The sequence below is a fragment of the Vanellus vanellus genome, assembly GCF_965231255.1.
Source record: "Vanellus vanellus genome assembly, chromosome: 4".
NCBI lineage: Eukaryota > Metazoa > Chordata > Aves > Charadriiformes > Charadriidae > Vanellus > Vanellus vanellus.
The window spans coordinates 56,500,151-56,524,043 of NC_138909.1; the positions used below are offsets into that span (position 1 = coordinate 56,500,151).

The window sequence follows — 23,893 nt, forward strand, 5'->3', positions numbered from 1 at the left end:
GCCAGATAAACTTTTGAACAAAAATTACTTTTCCACATGAAATTTTCTGTTTTGCACAATGGAAGCATGAAAGCTTTTATGCACAGTAATAGTCGCTAAGAGTTCTGAAACTGGCAGCATCTGACACGAATTTTTTTTCAGCTTTAGCTACTTTTACATCTATTCCACAATACCCTACCCTGCTTTTGCTGGATTTTTAAAAAGGTAAACTAGAAAACAATGGAAGTTCTGAAGCAGTTAGGTAGCAATATGTGAAGTATAACCAAAACAACAGCAATAAAAAAGAACTAACAATTAAGCCCCCCGGTAAGCCAGAGGTATTTGCTTTCTTCCTTCCCACTGTAATCACAGCCACCTTATAAGATGAAATCTATGATCAGCAGCATCCTCATCCCTTGTTGAAAACACCAGAATTTCCCTGAGTCCTATATCTAGAAAATTTCACTATTAAAAGTATTTTGATACAGGTTGATGATGCAGAGAAATTAAAAATAAAAAGAAAAAAGAAAAGAGGTGAAATCAGGACTGAAAAATATGTTCTAGGGACATATAAAATCCATAGCAATAAAGGCACATGGAAACAGTAATACAATTGGCCTCTCTGATACACAGCTTCACTTTTCTTCCCCTGCCCTTTTTGAATTACAGTCATGTATAGCGACTCACTGTTCCACAACTCTTTTGCATGCCTTTTATCAGGATTCAGCATTAACATTCTTTTAGAAGAGATGAGTAATGTATGTGCAATAAGACATTTTAAATATTTGAACGCTAAAAAAAAAGTGGTGGTTTTTCTTTATTCTTTACTGAAAATAGCACAAGATTAAATCCATGAGGAGAAGTGATGGAGTCTACAAACTACTATGAAGCAGGCCAATTTGACACACAGTTTACAATAATTGCATTAGTTTACTAATGTTCCAATATTAAATTAACCTTATAATCACAAGTACTGAAGGTCTGCATTTATGATACAGAACATTGCAGTGTTGTTAATTCTGATATCAATTGTAACAATGTGAAAATTTTCTTTAATGTAATTGCTCATACAGCACACTAACTACATTAATCTCATTTCACCCATCAAATTTGATTCCCATGTGGTTTATAGCCCCCTTCCACCCACACACTGAAGAAAACCGCCTCCCCATCAGAGCCATACCCATGTATACACATAACATAACTGATACAAGAACTCACTTTCACTGGACAACATCTAAAATATGTAAATACCTGTTCCTGCAGGTCGTAGTCATAGCTATCATGCAGCAGAAGACTGAGGACATACCGAGTATAAATCATGGCATCAATGCCACACTTCTCTAGCTCTTGTCCCAGCCAGGTCTGCACTGGACCCAAAGCATGTAGCAGAGACATTTCAGAAACAGATACAGGGCCTGGATAAGAGCTTGAGGAGCTTTCAGATGGCAAACCATCCACAACAACTGTACAGATAGGGCGCATGAATCTAGGTGGTTGGCATCCTTATAACGTGAAGCATTTTCTGTAGTTGATATTCCGTCGATATCTGGAGGTGATTTTCACTCCAGTAAATAGGAGAGAGGCTTGACTTCTAGGACAATCATTTATATTTCCTGGCAGTTAGCCGTCTAGAGACGAACATCACTCTTCAGGCATGACCAGTGAATAAACTAAATCCTAATAGCAAACACATATGTAGATGTGTTTTTCTACCTTAATTTCACATTGAGGCCAGATGCAAGTCCCCAGCAGGACCTATAAAGAGGAAAAAATGATAAGTTGTGATAATATGTATCCATACATGAATAATATTAAACAGTGAAAAAAAAAAACACCCAATGTAGAAAGCAGTCATTTACATACTGCTTAATCCACATATATAGTACACCTATTCAGCATCATTTTGAAGAGTAACAGGAATTATTCCAAGTTTAAAGGTGACTTTTAGAAAAGGTACTTTTAAATGCAGGAAGAGAGACTCTTTCATCAAAGACTTCACAACTAATCCATTGATTGAAATATATTTTTGATGTAGCTTTATGGGAAAGTTGAGATTTTGTTACTTTCACTATCAGCTGAAAAAACCCACTTTGATTAAAAAAAAAAAAAAAAACCAAACATTAGCTTGCGTAAAGACTGACTGTATATTTTGCAGCATTAGAAGACAATATAATCCCACTATTTTGCAGTGATTTCCGTTTCTGGAATAGAAAAGTGTCTTGTTTATAACACACTGAATTTATGAAATTAATCTGGCCAGAAGTTTCATAAATCCTACCACTAAATAGTTGCTCTCTTCAGGCTTGGGTTTTTGGGAGATTTTTGCAGTTTCAATATTTGCCTTGCCTCAGGACAGTAAAGCATTTTATCATCCAAAATCTGTCCTCATGAAAACTTTAAAAAATTGAGAACATAATTTATCAGGGCCCAAATTAACATTTAACCCTCTTTACAGAAAGCATACACCAGTCTTACCTGAGAGCTTACACTCTAAAGCATATCTTAAAATAGACAAACCATCCTAAGACTTACACCACCCACAATCCCAAATCAATCTCAGTAAGTAAGGGGCGGAAGGTGCAAGCACCACACACGTAGGCATTCTACCCTCTAACCCAGAAGCAGCCAGGCCAAAAGAGGCATTTTTGGACTGGTCTGCCAATCAACCACATGCCACTTTGGCATTTGTGTAGGTCTTCTCTCTACTCTCCAGCTTCTCAGAAAGAGAAAACAAAAGCTCAAATCCTAGCAGAAAATATTCCTTCACTGAAAGGAAACAGACTAAAGGATCTAAGCAAAATCTACTGTTTTCTTTCAACCCCACTGTAAGATGACCAACACACCCAAAACAGACATCACCTAATACAACTATCTAAACGATATACTGCGGGCAGCATTTTGTGTAGACAGCATGTGTCTTGTGGCCAAACAAAATTGGAATGTGACCTTACAGTGGATACCTACATCCACACAGCAAGAGAAGGTAGTTTTTAGAACCTTTCTTTGCATCACCACCCAAGCACAAATGTATATTCCACATCTTTACTGAGTCAATTGTGACATCATCAAAAAGAAACCCATTATAATCAGTTGCTAGAGAGTTGGCAAAACCTCCACTACACTAAAGCTGCCTGACTTCTCTGATGGCTATGTTCATTTTGAGAAAGTAGGTAATGCAAGAGTATTCAATCTTTGTCAGTAACATGTTTGTATTAGACTCTCATAAGTAAGCACAAATAACAGTAGGTAGAAACATTGTGCAAAGGGCCTGGAGGATACTGCTTCACCACATAATTAGAGAACAGAAAGTATGAGAAAAGTCTAATATTGTGACCAAGACACTCCAAACCAAGAGCCACAAGTCCAAACTCTTAAGCAGTCCATATTCGCCTTAATTGCTGAACAACAACATTCCACTCAAACATCTATTTCGTCCTTCTCCTGTTGATACTCCACATAACAGCACGTGACGAACACTCTCCTTAAGTCAATGCCACAATCCCCAGCCAGCCTCCCAAACTCCATGTTTCAAAGATCTGAGAAAATTGACGATTTGTCTTTTTTGAGACATGGAGCAGAACTGCCTGAATGTTCAGGAAATCAACAACTTTTTGACAGAGTTCACAGAAAGTTCCACTGGAAAAGGGAATTATGAAAAGATTGGGCAGGGAGGAAAATCAGGAGGAAAAACAGTGAGAAAGTGACCAAACAAGAAATTCATTTATTCTAATTCAGCAGGTCTCCCATCTACCCATAGTCTTTACTTTTACAAAGCGTACAGAGAAATGTTGAGGGGCAGCAAATACACATTCCAAGTAGTCTTTGGTTTGCAAAGATACCTTAAAAAGCAGTCATGAGAGGTGGGATGGAGAAGGCTTGGGTTTGGTTAAGATGATCACACTTTTTCATTGAAGGTTGAGTATCCAATAGAGCAAAGCAACAGTCTTCTGGAAATTGAGTTACTTCAATCAAAAGTGACTGCATCAGTGGGCAACGGAAGTGTTATAGATGTCACCTACCTAGACTTCTGCAAGGCCTTTGGCATGGTCCCACACAACATCCTCCTCTCTAAATTGGAAAGATAAGGATTTGCTTTGTGGACTACTATATGGATAAGGAATTGTCTGGACGGCCATGTCCAAAGACTTGCAGTCAATGGCTCAATGTCCAAGTGGAAACCAGTAATGAGTGGTGTCCCTCTAAGGGCCATACTGGGACTAATACTATTTAATATCTTCATCAATGACATAGACAGGGGGATTGAGTGCACGCTCAGCGAGTTCACAGGGGACACCAAGCTGAGTGGCACAATTGATCTGCTTGAAGGAAGGGATGCCATCCAGAGGGACCTTGATAGGCTCAAGGAATGAGTTCATGCAAACTTCATTAAGTTCAACAAGGCCAAATGCAAGGCTCTGCACCTGGGTCGGGGCAATCCCCAGTATTGATTCAGACTGGGGCATGAATGGATTGAGAGCAGCCCAGCAGAGAAAGACTCGGGGATACTGGTAGATGAAAAATTCGACATGAGCCAGAGCTTGCATCCTAGAAAGCCCATCATATCCTGGGCTGCATCAAAAGAAGCATGGCCAGCAGGTCAAGGGAGGAGATTCTGCCCCTCTACTACGCTCTCATGAAATCCTACCTGGAGTACTGCATCCAGCTCTGGGGTCCCCCAGTACAAGACATGGACCTGTTACAGTGGGTCCAGAGGAGGGCCACAAAAATCAGCAGAGGGAAGGAACAATTCTCCTATGAAGAAAGGTTGAGAGAGCTGGGGTTGTTCAGCCTGGAAAAGAGAAGGCCCCAGGCATAGTTTATTGCAGCCTTTCAATACTTAAAGTGGACTATATAAGAAAGATGGGGACAGACTTTTTACAAGTGCCTGTAGTGACAGGACAAGGGTCGACGGTTTGAAATTGAAAGAGGGTAGTTTTAGATCGGACATAAGGAAGACATTTTTTACAATGAGTGTGGTGAAACACTGGAACAGCTTGTCCAGAGAAGTTGTGGATGACCTATTTAAAGTGTTCAGAGTCAGGCTAGACAGGGCTTTGAGCAACCTTATCTAGTTGAAGATGTCCCTGCCCACAATAGGGGATGTTGGATTAGATGATATTTAAAGGTTCCTTCCAACCCAATCCATTTTATGATATAGCAAAACAAAGGGCTTCTGGATACTGAGTCACTTCAGTCAAAACTTACTTAGACACATGGTTTAGATCCTTAGCACCTAAGGATGAATTTATGCTTCAGCTTTTCCCTGAATGAGATGATAATGTGGCCTCTCTTTTCTATCTTCACACTTATTTTCATGAGGCATTTGAGAAATTCAGTTCTTGAGATCTAGGCTGACAAAATCTGATTTACTTTGGCTGACCAGTTAAAGTGTGTCTTGCTTTTTTTAGATGGGGAGGAGAGGGGAGAGACAGCAAGAGAGAGACAGGTTATCATAGGAACTAAGAAATGAGACAACAACAAAATTTCTATGATGTTCAAATATTACAGTCCAGCTCTTTTGAGTATCATATTCAATTGCCCATTTTAACATTATTTTAAGTTTCAAAATATATACATGATATGAAATCTGAACAAAATTCTGGAATGGTATTTGAGAGTTCTCATTTTACAAATGTCTCAAGTACTTTGTTTTACAGAAAGTCTTAAACATATTTCCATTATGTTTTAGAATTAACAAGATTTCATGTAAACTTAGTATTTTCCCATCCCAGTACTAGAGAGAGGCTCTCCATATCAAATTAATACAAGTCACTCAAAGAGCGAACATTTCTGCTAATAGATGTGAAGCGCAATTTTACAGAGATTTTGTCAGAAAATGTTATCATACCTTTTTAACCTTTTTCACACTCTCTTGCTAAAAGTAACTTTCTCCATCCTCATAATGACCACAGCTAATCTAAACAGGGAAACTACAATACAGCCTAAGTAATTAGTGCAAGGCTAGTTATTTTAACTACCAAGCTGGAAAGAACTCTCCATTTACAGCTATAAAATATGATGGAGGGACACATAATGAGAATTACCAAATAAAAATTTACACACCTCTATCAATAGTTTGCAAAAACTACTGATTACTTAAAATTCTTAAAGTCAAAAATAAATGACAAACTCTTTCAAAAGAATTTCTACTTACTCCACTTCCTAGTCGAATTTTTCCTTTTAAGTAACCTTCAGTTTTTGTAATAATAATCGATGTCCTTAACAAGGTCACTGTTAGATAAACTGTCAGCAGCTTAATAACTACAGGCAAAAGAACCAATTTATGAAGTGTCTTGTAAAGGAATGAAAATACAATATTGTGTAAACACTCGGATTTTACAACTTATGCTATCTTAGAATAGATACTCTTTCTCAAAATTCTACTCAGTGTGATAGTCACTAAACATTCTTTTGACCTAAAACAGACAGCAGAAGACAATAACTGAGTTTTAGTCTCCTGAAATATAGTTATGGAAAAGCAACAGCTTCAGATAATCTATAGCAAGAAACAGGAAGGAGGATTGATGAATGGAACGCTTGAAGTCTGCTCCCTACAAGACAGTTGTTCTTGCATGGTAAATAACCTTTTTTGAAGACTAAATAATTCTAGTCCTCCCTGTATGTGAAACGGAATATGGGTATTGTCATAATAAATACATACAATAATTTAAAATAAGTAAATAAAATTGTGTCTTGTAACTACAATAATGAGAGCCACACAAATACCTTCTTGTGACAGTTGCATCTACAGGAATACAGCATGATAGTGTAAAATTATAATAAGTTTACCAAAGAGTGCAGTAAAAGAGCGGTCTAAGTAAATCACTCTTCAAGAAGCTTGATGCAAGCCCACCAAGAATGTGCTAGCATATGTAACTGTTCTTATCAGACTATCTCCAGAAAGACTAGGTTAGCCAAAAGCTCATGCCAGGCAAGACATTTCCATGTTTTCAACAGCTGTTTTTTCTCCTTGCCTTTCATATAAAAAAGAAGTTCTTTCAAGGAGCGTAAAAGTAAGGCCTTTTTTCCCCAATTGTTTCTAATCTTGGAAAACAGTGACCAAAGCCAAACCACAAAACCCACTGAATTAATTAAAGGTAACCTCATCTGTATTTTATCAGCACCAAGAGGTCTCCGAAAGTTACATATCCACACAGCAAGGTTCTGAACAAACATATTTTGTCAATGAAAAAAATAAGTAGACTTGATGCTGTAACAAGCTTTCAAGCTTTCTTAAAGATATACCTACTATCAACTCTTAAAGTAACAGAAAATATTGGAATAGAAAAGCAAAAACCATACCCCTTACTATTGTCCTTTCAGGTAAACTAAAGGTCCACACACTGTTTCTTGGAGATCATAAAAAGGTAACTTAAAAAGGAAGCAAACTGTCTGCAGGCTTAAATCCCCTACGCTGGGGTCTACACTTTCAGTGGAAAAAAAAAAAAAAATTACACGATCTACATATTGAAAGAAGTTGAAAACTAATATGTTATTTATTTGTATAATCTGCAAATAAAGTCTCTCAAGCCTCAAAGTTAATCTTTACACATTCTGATACATCTACTACAGAGGCATCAATAGCTTAGATAAAGCTACAGATTCTACCTTTTTCCTTCCTTCCATTCCCAAAAGGGATAACATCTGTGTTTCCAGTGCTTCATTCTGCCTACTGCTGTGTGTTAACAATTAGACCAAATACATTCTCACACAATAGCTAAATCGTAACCGCTGTTTTATACAAAGTTTCCTCTATTATTCTGTGAAATATGCCCTTATATTACATAGTTTACAATTAACAACTGTCATTTTCAGAACTTTTTTTACCCACTATGGTCTTTGATAATGTATGACAATTTTTCAAGCATGAAAGAAAGAAAAAGATTAGAGAATTCCCATTTTTTTTTTTTTTAAACTTGGAGGTTTTTTAGAAATTTTAGGGTTTTTTAGAAGTACTTTTTTTTCACAGAATGGTTGTATTAAAAGCAAACAAGTCTTCCTCTCCCTGACAACTACACGTAGCAAAAAATATGCAAATCCTAATTACTATAAATCAAAGTGAATGTTAGCAGATTTGGTCAACAATATACTAAAATCACATACTCACTTCAGTAATTTTCAGACCCCTCTAGAAAACTGATAATCAAAAGCATGGTCACATCATATGATGGTAACAGAAGTCCAAAAATTTTCTCACATATTATGGAGGAATCAGCAAGTTTACCATCATTTCTTTTGTTTCTTTCAGTGAAAAATCTAAACAAATCCTTAACATACAAAGCCAAGGGCAACACACTGGGGAGGGCACTGTCAAAGCCCAGAAACAAAGCCTATTTAAAATCTAGCGAACAATAGAATCTGTGTCCTTAATAAATTTCACATGGCATTTAAAAGACATGTGAATTCAGAAGTAAAAGAAGTTGTTATTTTTTAATCACGTTTCTCGGTAATCTAAGAAATTTGGCTAATAAACAGCAGAGCCTGGACTTGATTCATGACCAAGGCACTGAAACACTATCATAAAACACAAAAATTGATAATGCCTATGCTATAAACAAACCTCTCCCTCCATCCCAGTTCAGACAATTCACACCGCAAAAGCTTCAGAAGCATTGCCATGCCACAAGGAACACAGATTAAATTAAAACACCTGGCTGGAATCAAAGCAAGGAACACTAAAAGTGGTCAGTAGCATAAAAGCAGATCTGTGAATTAACTTTTAGATACACATAGAACTTCCTTTTTTAAAAAGTATTATGCAAAAGTGCAGGAGTGATACAATCTCATTTGTAATGGATATATGTTTCACAATTGACTAATGTCTAACGAGACTGGGCGTACACTATGGTTCTAGTGTAACTCAGTCAAGTCAGAGAACCGACAGAGGGGACAGAAACCAGTTTGTGGGCGTTACTGCAGGATTTTTTTTTTCTTGTAAATCTGCAAGCTTATTTTCATAACACTTATCCAAATGAAAATCTGAAGCTGCTAATCCTGTATAAAAGCTCAATGGAATTACTCAAAGGATTCAAGAGCTACCATATAAGCCTCATTTACCTAGGTTAGCAAAGAAAAAAAAAGAGAGATGTATAACCAAGATGACACCAGGGGAGTCACCAGCCCAGTTCTGTAGGATTCTGCACTAGGACCTGCATTGCTTAAGTGACCTGGAAAATGGGATGGGTGACACAGTTAAGAAGCTACCAAACAACAGCAAGCTACCAGGGATAGTGAATACAAAATAACTGAAAAAAATGCAGACAGACCTTATGAAATTGACCTGTGCAATAAAAAGGCAAACAAAATTCAGCACAGATAAACTTGAAATGAAACAGAGGAATAACAACCTCATGCTATTAATACATAGAACAATGAGTTGTGAGCTGACTATTAATCCCAGGATCTATTTCCTAAGTAGTATGTTAGACATTTCATGAAACTATAAGCTCAAACACAGCAGTAGTCAAAAGAGCAAATCACAGAACAAAACTAAAGTCATCTTTGTGTCACTGAATTAATGTTTTACACACATATTGTACATAACATGCAACCCTGGTCCTGTAATATCAAAGACGACATGCTCCTCCCTGGATAAAGATTGACTGTTCAATGTAGTTTCTTAATAGAAAGTACCAATAAGTTAGTAAAGAGCTATGTACAAAACTTGACACAACAGGTATTAGGAATTCCTTGCCAAAAGATATTGAGGACTCAAAAAAAAAAAAAAAAATTAAAAAAATAGGCTTCAAAGGAAATTGAACAAGAGAGATCCCGTTAAAGTTTCCAACTAGACAAACCACATCAGGCTCAGGAAATCCCCTAGACTGAAAATAGTGTGAGGCTGAGGGAGTATTCAGGAGAGGTATGACATATACTCTCCCTGTTCTTTTTCCTTCCTAACAACTCACTTACAGATGCTGTTGCAGACAAGTACTGGATTTGACAAAGCCTTTGTCTGAACCAGTACAGCTGTTCTTATAAAACATTCATATTTACCATAATACAAGAATACCATTAAAAAAAAAAAAAGTAGCTACAGGAGTTCAATTAGCTGATCCACTCACAGGGCTGCACTTTATTAACATATATGAATTTTGTTACAAGATGCCAGAACACCAGTCCTGTCAGAGAGCAAAAACTGAGGTATGGGAAGCCACTGTTAATAGACTGCAGAATTTGCTGGTGAGGCACCTGCCCTAGGGGTTCAGCTGCATATCCAAGATCCTAAATTCTTGGTAATCTGAATACTCTCCACTTTCTCAAAACAAACGTAATACAAGATGGAAAATGTATAATTTGTAAATTAGGGAAAATAAAAGGCAAGATGGAAAGAGGAAAAAGGATGACCTAGAAGCAAAACCTACAAACACTGTGAAGAACACTCACAGCCTTCTATGTCCACCACATACCAAAATTTCATCACTTCATGGAACTGTAAGAAGGTCTCAAAGTGGGTTCATAAAGACGACACTTTTGAAACGATTCCTATTACACATAGCAGATTTGTAAGAAGCATCTCTTCATAGTGGAGACCTAGGAAGTGGTTCTTCATTACATGTAATATGACTTAAAAATTTAATTAATAAGCCCTAATAGTTAGCAAGTTTTGCAAATCATGGTTCAATAGGTGTCTTGATAATTCAGGAAGCAAATTTTACCTGTTTCAGGAGGTCAAGAATCAATATTAAAGACGCATAAAAAAAACAAAAACAAAAACAAAAGCAAGCACTTCATTATGCAGCACATAGCTGACAAAATAAAACCTGACAAACAAAACAATTTCTGGTACCACAGCTTGCTGTGCATCTGTACCAGATAAGTGTAAGTACAGCACATCTGTAACCCGTGCCTCCCCAGCCCAAAGCATTATGTCTCCAAAAATTTCATTATTAATTTCAAGAAGGGATTACAACTGTTAAAAACACCTTCAAACATTGATCAGATTTAATAAATTGGAAGATATTTATAGACTGTCTGAATCTAGAGGAGTGCATACTGCTTCACTAATTCAAACGCCCAGCTGCCATTAACAATGGCAACATTTACATTGTTTTAGTAAGAATTTGTCCAAAGTTATTCAGGTACCAATACAGTCCTAATAATTCCATTCTATTCTTAAAAAAATGATGAAATAAACTGCCATGAGAATTTTTTTCCAGTTTAGTTTGTTACTGTCCAGACTAATCTTGAACTAAATTTCAAGTTGCTTAAAACTGGTGTTTGAAATAAATTTTACTCCTTCCTTTAAATGAGACTAATTTTTTTTAAATCCTATCTGAAAAAAAAAAAAAGTACACATGTCACATAACTTAGAAATATGGTAATTTTTTTGTAAGTTTAAAAATACAAATTGGCATCTAATGACAAGGAATTTAAGTAAATATTTTTCACATAAAAAATGAAATTAAAACAATGCTGCATATAACTGGCAAAATCCAAAGTAATTACTGCCATTGACAGCACAAGTACCAGTTTGGAAAAAACAGAAGTGATGGGTTTTTTACCAGCAGGAAGTGACTTTCAAGAGAACAATACCACCAGCAGCATCTTGACGGGAAACCTGTGTGGCTGACGACTCAAAGGCTACTTAGTGTAATACAAACTGCACCATGACTCCATGCTGCGAAGAGATGACGGTCTACTGTTTCTCCCATCATCCCTTCCTGGCGTTGTCACCCTTCTGTCCTTATAGTTAAACCATCCTTTGTGTGGTTGCAGGGACAAACTGGATCAATTTGTTCCAAATGCAAAAAACACTCATTTTTGGTGGGCCAGTCTTTAAAAAATAGACCTAAGTGATCAACTCTCCCTGTTGCCACAAAATTTCTATATCTGGCATAAGAGAGGAAGTGGGGTTGCCCCTTTCAGCATTTTAAGCATAAAACTACATTTTAGCTAATTTAGATGCAATTCTTTCAGACCACCATTATTCTTTGGAACATGAAGTGTGGAAGCCTATTCAAGTATTTCAACAGATATGATATGCACCTCGAACATTTTGACAGAGATTCCCTACTGACCCATGCAACTGTACCCCGTACAGTTGCACTCGGCAGATTCAGCCTCAAAACAAACAGAATCCCACCACAACAGTAGCCTGGAGGTAACAAAGAAATTACTGCTTCAAGTTTGGCAAGAGAGCGCCAGGTGTTGCACTGTAACTAGCCTAGAATATTATGGATCACCAAAGTGTGGAGAACCCAAGAGAAAGTGTGCGTGCTAACGCAGAAGGCCTCGAGAAAGTAGATGTTGCCTCAGCTCATACTTTACTGTATTCCCCAACCATCAGTGTAATTTCAGTATCACCAACACCAGGTTTCAGACTGTTCTGTTACATTTCTTTTTACCATTGAAGATATTGGTACGGTGTTAGTTTTTCAATTTAAAATTGCAGATCTTATCAGTGGACCAGAGCAAAGCCAGTGACAAACATCTCGCGCTCTCCCATTCACCTCAAGTCTGTGACACACAGGGACTGCCTGGCTGGACTGCTACAGGGCCTGGGAGGTCCAGGGAGAAATACCTGTCTAGCTGTAACTTCAAGGAGGAGACAGTCTTTTTTGTTCAGTCCCATGAGAATCCTCACAGGGACGCTTTTTATCAAAAGCTGTATCTTTTACTCTGTACAGAAGCCACAGACTGCACATCGTTGATTACCATCATCATACTTCAGTTACTTTTTCTCAGGTTTAAGGAAACATAAATGGAACTAATAAAAAACAAACCCAAATATAACTAAGATGACAAAGGATGCACACATTTTAAGCTGAGACAGGCCCTTCAGGACTTTCGGCACGCAAAATCTGTAAGGCTTCTACTACTTGTATCTCACTGTATTTACTGGCCTTTCTACCACCTAGGATATATGTGGGGCTTAACAATGCAACAGAGGATGCAGTCAAGTAACAGAAAGATCGGATAGATGCTCTCAACTATTTTGATCACTCTCCTTCCTGCCCTCCTGATGTCTTCGATTTACCCAACTTTTAGAGCAGTTCAAGCTACCTGTTACTAACAGCTATTTGCTCGTGTTTGAACTCCGTTCCCAAGCAGGACGATAATGGCTTGGAGGCCTGAGCACCAAGTTACATGTGCATCCATTAAAATAGACTTGCCTCCAGTTTTGTAAGGTCTCGGTGTGTAGACACCGACACCAGTGTGCCCCAACAGGTGTTGCCAGCCTCCTCCAAGGCACAGGCAGCCACCAGAAGGAATCATTACCCTGGCCACCAGTGGGGCCACCCTCATGAAATATTCAGTGCTCTTCACATCAGCTGGAACGCTACTGCAGCACCAAGTAGCCCAGTGGCCACTCTTTTAGTGCAGCCATGTAAGATTTATTTCAATTAATATACAATCTGTTCTGAGGCCTACATTGCATCTTTCAGTTGGGTAGGGAAAAGCAGAATGAATTATGAATTCCAAAGATCCAATAACCACTGCCCATTTAAAGGCTACAGTATTTCTCCAGCTATTTATACTTCCAAAGTTAATAATCCAGCTGTACATAAATATCTAACTAGTTAATGACCACCATTTTACTTTATTTTGTTAACTTCTTTAATTTGTATGAAGGTCTTCTCTGAATGCTTACTACTGAAGTTTTCTATACTTGGTCTGCGATTCAAGGAGTTAATTACTACCTTTTTGAAAAGCTTAAAATATCCTCATGAAGGGTTTAAAAACAAATGTAACTATTGCCTAACTATATAGTCTTTTCAACTGATTTTAAAAAAAAAAAACAAAACACCCCATGTTATCATAAATTCAGTTGGAAGTCACATATAGACAATGTTTACATTAATAACTGTAAAAATGCACAAAATGTGTCAGCCACAAGAAGACCAGTAATCGCAAAAAGTTCTGATAAGTTGAATTTGCAAGGTCTGTGACTTAACCAGCAGAGAAGATACTGACTTTGCAGCAAAGAAAATATGGCAGACCTACAAAGGAAATAGTTTCAAATGCTTTTCTCCTGCACTTCTACTACCTCTATTTTTTAATCCAAAATGTTAGTAATGTTTAATGTTTATGAAATTGAGATCAGAAGTAGGAGACTGCAATTTTGAACAGAGCAACTATTCACATGAAAGAATATATATTTTAGCACTTGAGTGCATTTGCATAGGCATTGTTTGTTCAGCTCATGTTGTAAGAACATCAGGAAAACAACTTTTTCTTCTTTTTCCATAAAACAGTGGTGATATTTGTTGCCATATCGTATCGCCACTTTTATGATTAAGCATGTTGCTTAAAAATCCTATTGCTTATTAAAAAAAAGTTTACTAACATAACAGGTAGAACAGGTTAATATTGCTCTTTAAATAATAAATTTGCTGTTTGCTACTTCAAATGACAGCTGGAAATCTTATTTTACTAAAGTGCGAAATATTTAACTATCACCACCAGAAAACCTCTTACAAAGACAGCAGGTCAGGGTTACATTACTTCTTTTCAAGGAAGTTACTGTACTGTTAACCAAGGCATTTCTTTCACAACTCAGGAACAAAGTTACTAAAAACTGGCACCATGAGGTTTCTCTCGAGCTGATCAGATATCCTGTTCAGAGAAGCTGGTGAAAAAATGATCTATATAAATATGAAAATTAAACTAATATCTGGACTTACAGAAACATTTTAAAACTCTTGTGTCACCTCACACAATTCAACATGACTTTCAGCAAAGCAGCTATAAAAACTTTAATAAAACAAGAATTCCTATAGGTTATTGTATGTCACTGTTAAGTGCAATAGTCAAATAATCAGCAGAGTGAACTTCTACCCCAGAAGACAGAATCAGGAGAATAGGAAGTCACTCAACAGCAACCTTTAGCTAATTAGTAACAGTTGTTAGCTCAAAATCTTCAGCCAGCAGAATTAGAATATCATGAAACAGTAAAAGTTTTTCATGAAGTTTCAGAAGTAATCAACCAGACAAATCGCTGGAGGCTGGGTCTGGTTCTCTCAAGATACTCCAGTGTCCTAAACTAAATGCAGTGTTTTAATGTTGCGCTCCCACTCAGCAAGACTCTTCAAATTTATTTCAAGTTTGTAATAACAGATTACAGTGTCAAAGATTTAGTGAGAATTAATTACTCATCCAATGGCAGCAATACACATTACTGATTTCTTCATTAGCGATGCTTCAAGCAGCCTTTTTTCTTCAGGCTAATAAAACACTTTATTTTCTTAAACAGCACATATGACACATACTAAATGACCAAAATAATTTCCTTAATCACACTGTGTATGTTTTACCACGTTTTCCCACTTTACCATTGAAGATTATCTCAATCTAAGCCCTGACTGAGCTAACACTACCTGGAATAACCTTGCAGAGTGTATCCTGCAACTCAGCTCTGCCGTTCTGATGTTAAAACTATACAATCATATGAAAACTTGATTTATTTTTTCTGGCCTTCAGCTACCCCTAGTCTCTTACCTCTCTCTGTACGTTCTTCCACAGTCTATATATGCAAAATCTCTTCTGCGATGCAACTATGGCTCCCTTCAAAATTCTTCTATAACCAAGCTAGTTCATCTAATCAAACCATAAAAACAAAAAAAAAAACCCACACTCACATAATTTAATAACATATAAAAGGCACAACAGCTTCTCCTTTCCATACAGCATCTTAAACACAGGCACATTAAGATAAAACAATTTGCTTGATTTGACTCAGTGACAGAGCTGATAGAAAACTGCAGGTCTCTTCAATCCTAGACCAGAGTTCTATCCAGCAGACCTTGTTCCTTATATAAATGTAACAGTAACTAGGGAAAGATTTTTAAAAGTTACAAAGAGAACACAAAACTATTCAGATTTATTTTTATTTATTAACAAGTTTTTTGCAGAGTATAAATTTTCACATGCAATCCTTTCTAGAATAAGTCTTAGTTACAGACAAAAGTAAAATTAGCATGGACCACATATTTGAAACTTCCTCCTCAATACAGTAAAAATGAGAAATTTAAATGTTCCCCAAATTATATTAAAAATGAAAATTGTTATACCAAGCCTGAGCACAGACTATGCACAAACTTAGCAGGATATAATTCACTTATTACATACAACATCACAACAGTGAAAAATTAATTTAAATCCTTTATAATTGGAATTTCCACACTACTGCCTTAGAAATAAATCTCTTGGATAAAGTGGACATACAGAAGCTAAGTTATGAACACAAACTAGATGATGCAGAAATAATCAATGAATAGTATTATGCAGGTAAATCCAAACACTTGCATGAAAATTATAAAGGAAATAACAGATTAAAAATATTCAGTAGCTTCTAATAAAGCTAGAGAAATAACTTTTAGTAAGATGTCTATGAAAGAATAATCTTTGTACTGAATGTTCAAACCACTCAACACTCCCTCCAACCTCCCAACAAAATACACATTCAATCCATCAGCATCTATTATAAATGCACCTAACCAACTTTTGGGAAAAGTAGAAAAAGATGCTTTTTAGTAAAAAAATTATAACTAGCTCATCTAGATCTTTTTCTACTAAAACACTCCAGCAGTCTGGCAGCTACCTGGTATTTCTGCCTAGAAAAATCTGGTAAATTATTTCTAAATTATGAGAAAATATAATTTTACCTCCTATCAGCCCATTTTCTTTTTGTCTGAAGACTGAAACGCAACTGAGCATTCAAATATTCATTTGAACATCTTTATCATGAAATTGACTTTACTGAGAAAAAATTGTTAGGGTGGGATTAAGGGGGATGGACACAACACAGCAACTCGTTTCTATAATTACATTTACAAATTACCTAACCAGCCTGTCACTGTTCTTGGACTAATATGAATGATTACAATCTCTGTTCCACAATACAGAAGAAACTGTCCCAATAAACAGAGCATATTAAATAGCTCCTAGAAGATAATTTGTATTCCAAGCTCCACTAGCAGTGCAGGTAACTAGAACAGTTCCTGCTTCCTCTCTTAGCCTACAGGAATTCTAAGTCTTGCTGTCTTAATCACACGCTAATTCACCAGACATTGTTACTCCTCTTATTTTAGTAATAAGTTGCGACTTTTAGTTATTAGCTATTGGTCATTACTACCATTATACAATTTTAGGGGCCTGATATTATCAGTCCATCAGTCAGGTATGCAACCTATGCTATAACTGCATGGCTTAGAAGAAAAACAAGCTGCAATGGAATAACAAGAAATAAGGGTCTTTTACTCTCACAAACTACAGAAAAACCCTATTGAAAAGCAGCTCAAATGCCTTTATTTTGAACACATCAACATTTAGATGGCTTTAAAGGAAGTATTTAACACATACTACTTTCAACATCTATTATTACGAATTTTGTATGCTTCTTTACACAGAGCTTAAAGAAGCAGCAAACTGATGATTTTACAAGGATTCTAGCTAAGTAGACAGAAAGTCTATTCTGACTCTACAGATTCTGATTCCCACAGAAAATTCACCCATGCTAAGCTTAAAACCAACCACTCGGCTTCCTTCATTCCTTCTATTCACCTAGAAACAAGATTCACAAGAAGGACAAATAATGAAGTTACGAGCAGTACCTAGATCTTCCTCTGTCCCTATTCCTGCTAGAAAGCACAGCAAATGAGCAAAGGAAAATGCTGACATCATTTCACCCCTATGGAATTTCTCTTACTTGTAAGAATAACAAATAGCAACAACAACAAGAGCAATGGAGAACGCAGGCTATGAAATCAGCATATTAAGATAACAAGAGAAGTTTGAGGCCTCTAATTTTTCCTCTTGGGTCACATACAAATCTGTTTGCCCCTTCCTTTCCTTCTGATTCCCCTGCTGATGAGCAGAAAAGCTAGAGGGTCACGTACCCAATACAAATTTGCCAAATCTGTGGTCTCAAAGAATCATTACCCCACTGTGCACAAAACAAATGCACTGATAAAGTTCTGTGACTGTACGTGTGGTACTATCTGCTAGAGCAGAATATGGCAGGGATATAAATTGCCGATGCTTTCAATGGAGTGTACAAATCAGGATTTTCCCTGTAATTCTCAGTCTTTGAAAATTAAGGGCATTATAAATATATAGCGTACTACTCATTTTATTCACGTTATCTACATCCCCTCTTAGATCTCAATGATCAAAACAGAAGATTTTGATACCTATGATATGCTTTATTGATTGGAAGGGAGGGGTTGTACACTACTGTTTTAGCATATCCATACTGACAAGAGACAACAGATGGAGGATTAGTACAAAGTAAAATCTGTACAGTTACATGTCAAGTAACAATCAAGTTCTATGTCATTTACTTTTATAAGGCATATTTTTGTCTTAAACAATGAAGAAAAATGTCAATTGCAGACTCCCATGGATTGGGAGAAGCCCGCAGTACTTGGGTTTTAAGCACTGCAGTGAAGTAGTTTGTTTTACACAATTATCTACTGAATAATCACGAGCTCACTTTTGAGTGCTAAGAACCAAAATTTGATCAGCAATTCTCACCTCATCCCAGGAACACAAAAGTAATATACAATGTGCAACAGAAGGGTAAAAACCTAAACATTTAAAAGGGTCTGCATGAGGAAAATCAACTACCAGTACCACAGTGACCTCTGATCCGGGACCTATAAACTACAACCCAAATTACTTATATACAGAAAACACTAGAATATAGAAATGCCTTTTCTCTGAAAGGACAATGAAATCCTACTATTTTCACCCTTCAGATCGGTATCAGGTACTGCAATGTGTAATTAAAACAAAGACAAAACAGAAAAAAAGCATCGCACTTTCGCGTTTCTCAAAGTTTTGTAAGAGGACCTAATAACTGTATACTTTTAATCGAGGCGACACGAGGAAAAGACGGCAATGAGTTTGCTAGAATGAAGTGTCAGTTCGTGTCACTTCTGCATTCAGCTGTAACCTTCGCCAAACCTTGTCGTCCGTCTCCCCCCCACCCCCACCCCGCCCATTGCCTACGAGAGGCTGCGGCCCTACCGGGCCCGCCCCGGCGGCGCGCAGCTCCGAGCGGCCATAGGATGCGGCTCCCATCAGTCTCCTATCAGCCCAGCTCCTCCTCCTGGAACAGCGGCATCCCGAGCCTTTCTATCCGCCTTTTGCCTTCAATAGGCCCCTAAAGGACAATGCTGTTGGAAAGGGGGGGGGGGGGGGGGGAAGAGGGGAGCGAGTCCCACCAGACCGACCCCGTCACGCCGCAGCTAAGCCAGCAGTGGTGTCCACCTCCCCCAACCCGAGGCATCCAGCCCCGTCTCCCCGCTCCTCCTATCCGGCCCGCCGCCGCTGCGGGCGCTTTGTACAATTACGCGCAGGATGAAAGGTCACGGCGTGAGCCATACCCGCGCACCGGCACGGCCTGGCAGCTGCCCGGGGAGGGAAGCGGGGACGGGTGTACGGAAAGCCCTGTCACTTCCACCGCACGGGCAGGCATGCGGCTGCCCGCCTTCGGCTCTCGCTACCCTGACCCGAAGCGCCGCATCCTCCGGTGTCCCCGGTCCACTGCGCCGGGTGACATCGGCGCAGGCCGGCACCCACCACGGGTGGTTGCCGGGTGCCACCTTCCTCTCCCTCCTCCTCTCCTCCCGGGCGTGACCCGGCCCGAGGGGCACGGTAGTCCCGGCTCCCGCTCCAGGCCGGCTCCTCCCTCCCGGTCCTGCCGCCGGGACCCCAGGGGCCAGGCGGGACGGAGCAGCGGCGGGGGAAGGGGGGCCGGGGAGGGCTCCGCTCCATGGCAGGCGCTCGGACCGGGGCACCCCGGCCGGGCCCCCGGCCCCGCCCCCGAGCCCTGCCTCGCCGCCGGCCTGCAGCCAGCCCCCCCGCCCGGCCCCTCGCCTCCCTGTCACCCCCTCCCCGGCCCCTCTCCTCCCGTCCCCGCGCTTCCTCCACCTCTCCCCCCCGGCCTCCCCGGCACGCTCCCGCCGCGCTGCGGCAGACGCAGTGGAGAAGCGGGACGCACCGTCCCGGGAAACCGTCCTCCCAGCGCCGGCCAGGCCCGGCCCCGCAACTCCTCCTCTTCCCGGGCTGTTAGCGGAGAGGGGAGGGGGGGAGCGGGCCCGGCGCGGGCCTCCTCAGCCGGGCCCCGAGCCGCCGGCCCGCCGCTCCCCGGGGGTCGAGCCCGCCCATCCCTCAGCGCAGCGGCGGGAAAGAATGGGGGGATGGGGGGGCGCCCGCCGCCGGCTCCCGGCTCTGTCCTCCCGTTGCCACAGGGAGGGCGGCTACCGCCGTCCCTTCCCGCCCGCCCTGCCCCTCCCTCTGCTCCCCGGGCCCGCGGCGGGTATTTACCTGCCGTGGCGGCGCAGAGCGGGGCCCTGGGGCCTCTGGCAGCCGGAGGAGGCGGCGGACTCCGTCCCGCTGCTGCCGTGCCCGAGTGAGGCGGGCGGGACGGAGCCGGGACCTGCCCTGGGAGGCGTTACGTAAACCGGCGGCGGCGGCGGCAGCGGCGGCTCCCAGCGCCACGGGGAGGGAGGGGGGCCGGCCGCTCCGTCACCCGGCAACAGGACTCAGCGCCCCGGCGGACCGCGCCGCAGGCTCCTCCCCGTATCCTTCCGCCCAGAGGGCGGTCCGGATCCCGCCGCCCAGGCGCGCGGGCCGGCCTGCGCGGACGCGCCCGTGGGTGGCTGCGCAGCCAGGGGCGCCCGGCTCCCCGTCACCCCGGCCTGCAGGCGGGCCAGGCCCCCTCCGTTCCCTTCCCGTAGTGCCTGGGTGCCACCGCAGACCGGCTCCATGGCGGGCCGCCGCACAGGAAGGCGGGGGGGGTGGGGGCGTGGAGGAGAGGAGGGGAAGGGAAGTATCCCTTTGCCCTGGTTGTGTGGCCGCGGCCCGGCCCCGCCCGTCGGGAGAGCGCCGCGCTGTCCGCCGGGCGCCTGAGGAGAAAAAGGGCGGGCGAAGGCGTTTGAAAGTCACCGGGGCGGCCGGCGGGGAGAGCGCCTCGGAGGGCCGCCTCAGCGGCGGGCGCGGGGAGCGGCGCTGCCGTCGTCGTCCCTCGGGGCGGTCGTCACCCGGGCGGGGAGGCGGGCGGCGGCCTCTCGCCTCGCCTCGCCTCGCCTCGCCTCGCCTCCCTCAGGGAGCTGCCGGTTGGCTGCCGGGTAGCGACGGAGGGGGAAACACCCAGGGCCGGGGCAGGAATGCAAAGGAGGAAATGGGGGATAATGATGGAGTGTGGCGGTGTTTGTCGTGTTGGGGTCCGTTTGAAATCCCGGGCGACTCCGAGGGCAAGGTTAGCAAATAAAAGTTTTATGTTGCTGCCAAATGAAGGGCCGTCTGGAAATGAAAGTCGTCTTTTAGAAGATTGATGCCATTGAAAGTCGCTTTTAGTGGGTGAGCTCCTCAGGAGCCGGGAAGACTTTATTCCAATTGATTAAATGCCAGCTTAATCAGGACTGTTTACACAGCCGTAGAGTAATGAAAGAGCAACATTTTTAGCATAGTAGATGGGTGAAAATGGGCCACTGTAAGACTGAAAATATGACAAGACACACCAAAGTACTAATTAAGCTTCTTAATTGGGAAATAATAATGCCCTTTTCAGGTGTACACTAGCACCTCACATTTCTCAAATGTATGAACACATACGGGTGTAAGAAAAGTCAATGTTACATAAAATGTCGAAGTCAAGCTTCCGTCTGCGCGTAATCCCCAGGGTTTTCTTCCTTTTATTCACTGCTAAGCGTGTTGGCTTCTAGAGTTCCAAAATGTGGTATGTCATCTACGTTGGCTAACACCGTTTCTTTTGTGCATCTCTGGTCCCTGGAACCAAGCTCATCTTTGAAAAGATGATCCCCCCCACACCCCGGTTGTAGTCCCATTTAGGCCTTTCGACAGGTTAAGCCTGTATATAAAAATAGATCTCATAAGAAACATTCACACAAGCCAAGATAGTAACCACTGCCTCCCAGCCTATGTACTCATTTCCTGGTACAGGAGCAGCATTACTCTTTATTTTTGTTTTAGCTGGGCTTTGCCTTTTTTGAACATCCGTAGCACCTAATTTAGTCATAAATGTCATTTAGACTAGCCCCAAACCCTAAGTTTTTTAAGTTAAATATGCAGGTTTGTGTAGCTACATGAGTTACCATCGTTCTCTTAAATGCTGCCAAGGCAGTAATTGATGTCATGTGAACGTGGAGTTAATCAGTTCGGCTTCTTCCAAACCTTGAAGGAGCATTATGATGGGAAAACTCTAAAGACAAATTAGTGCTTTAAACCCTGTGATAGAAGGACAGTGTCGTTCTCTGAACTATTTAATTACTGTTTAAGTTATTTTCTTGTTATGAAAAGCTGAAACTGAAAGGCTTTGGGGGAAAAATCCTGCTGACGGTTTTCTGCTGAGTCATTTCACTGGTTTATCAGAAGCATTTCACCAACACTGTAACACGACTCGCGCCAATCGCAATCAAATCTCCTTTTGTTCATGAGCTCAGAATCTGAATTCCCCTTTTCAAGGTAGAAATAGAATATAGTAAAATGCAGGACACCTGGGATTTGTCTGTAATAACAATTGGCACCAATTTAAATCAATCTCCATTCAGTCTTTGAATGTATTCTCAACGTATTAGTAATGTATATCACTAATGTGAATCCATTTACCTTATTTCACCCTTTCTATATTCTTTTTTTCTCTGAAAGCTCTGTAGAAGGGACAAATGTGCAGAACTTTGGTGTTCTCCAAATGGAGCAAGTCAGAGCACGCATGCCAATGACATTATTCTGAATATTCACGTAGTTGCTGTGTGACATTTCAAATTGACAGTTCTGGTTTTGTGGTCAGATCTCAGGAATCCTGACAGGGGATGTTTTTGTTTGCTTGTTGGTTTTTGTTGGGTATTATTTTCCTAACAGCCAACCCGCTTCTGGTCTCCGTTTGGCAAGCATTTCAGAAACAGCTGGTACACGACCATATGCCGTGCTGGCACTGCTGTGAGCTTATTTCCCACTTGTCCTCCTGGTCAATCAGAGCTGTTCCATGTGCTGAAGGACAGCTGGTCCCTTGGCATGCGAAGCAGCTAATGAACTTTTCCTCCCAAAAGCCGTAGGGATAGAGCATACTGACTCCCATCAGTGGCTTTTGCTTTCTGGACCGCTATCAAAGATGGAAGTTCTCTGTGGGAACTCTCTTGCCCCTGTGTGACAACCTACACACAGTGAGAGCAACTAGGTGGGTGTGTGTTGTAGGTGACAGCACTTGTTTGGAAAATCGAGGGAAGATGATCTGTGTTGAAAAGAATGCTAAAGCACGTCTGAGCGACTGATGGATTTGTGCTTTTAGCTGTCAGCTCCAGCAAGAACCACTCTTTCCCTTTTTCATTCTGACCCCTGCTGGAAAGGGTCTCCAGTAAATTTCTAAAAAATATATCATTTTAACCATATAATATTTTTTCCTGTTAAGGAACATACTGAAGGAGGAATTGCATAGCAGTTCGGTATTACACAGCCACAGCTTGTAAGCATTTTACTGTCAGCCATCCGTCTTACTTCCTTAAAATTGGTCAGTTTATAATATTCCCTAAAATTCCTGCTAGGTGCAATAAAAAAACTCAAAAACACTGATTTTCCCTGAGCAGGGGTTCTGTATCAGTTAACTTTGAAAATCATGATAACCAATCATTAGACAGTCCACTATTGTTCACACTTCATAAACTCTTCATATGAAATGCTCGCTAGAAAGAATCTGCCCATTCAGCGTTTTAGAAATGGAGACAGAGCAACAGTCACGAGGGAATAAATGTAGTTTAAGAATAAAAAAGATCATCTAAGTGTGCAGAATCTACATATATACAGAAATTCATAGGTATTTTTAAAATCCAGAAAATAGATGGACCTTAATGTAAGACGAAACAAGGAACATCCCACAAATACATGATGCGTTTTATTGGACAGCTTGATGTACAGCTTCAGAAGTATATAATTATCTCTTTGAAAC

The 23,893-nt window shown here is 40.8% G+C and overlaps 1 protein-coding gene across 1 annotated transcript in view; it reads right to left on the reverse strand.

The window, feature by feature from the left end:
* Nucleotides 1–20,322, reverse strand: part of KIAA0232 — a 70,514-nt gene extending 50,192 nt beyond the window's left edge. The window contains exons 1-2 of the mRNA XM_082482813.1: nt 20,257–20,322; nt 1,234–1,737 (exon numbers count right to left, since the gene is read on the reverse strand). Coding sequence (XP_082338939.1) covers nt 1,234–1,464 — 231 coding nt within the window. The 5' untranslated portion in view covers nt 1,465–1,737; nt 20,257–20,322. The remainder of the gene's footprint in view (nt 1–1,233; nt 1,738–20,256) is intronic.
* Between the last annotated feature and the right edge of the window lie 3,571 nt (nt 20,323–23,893).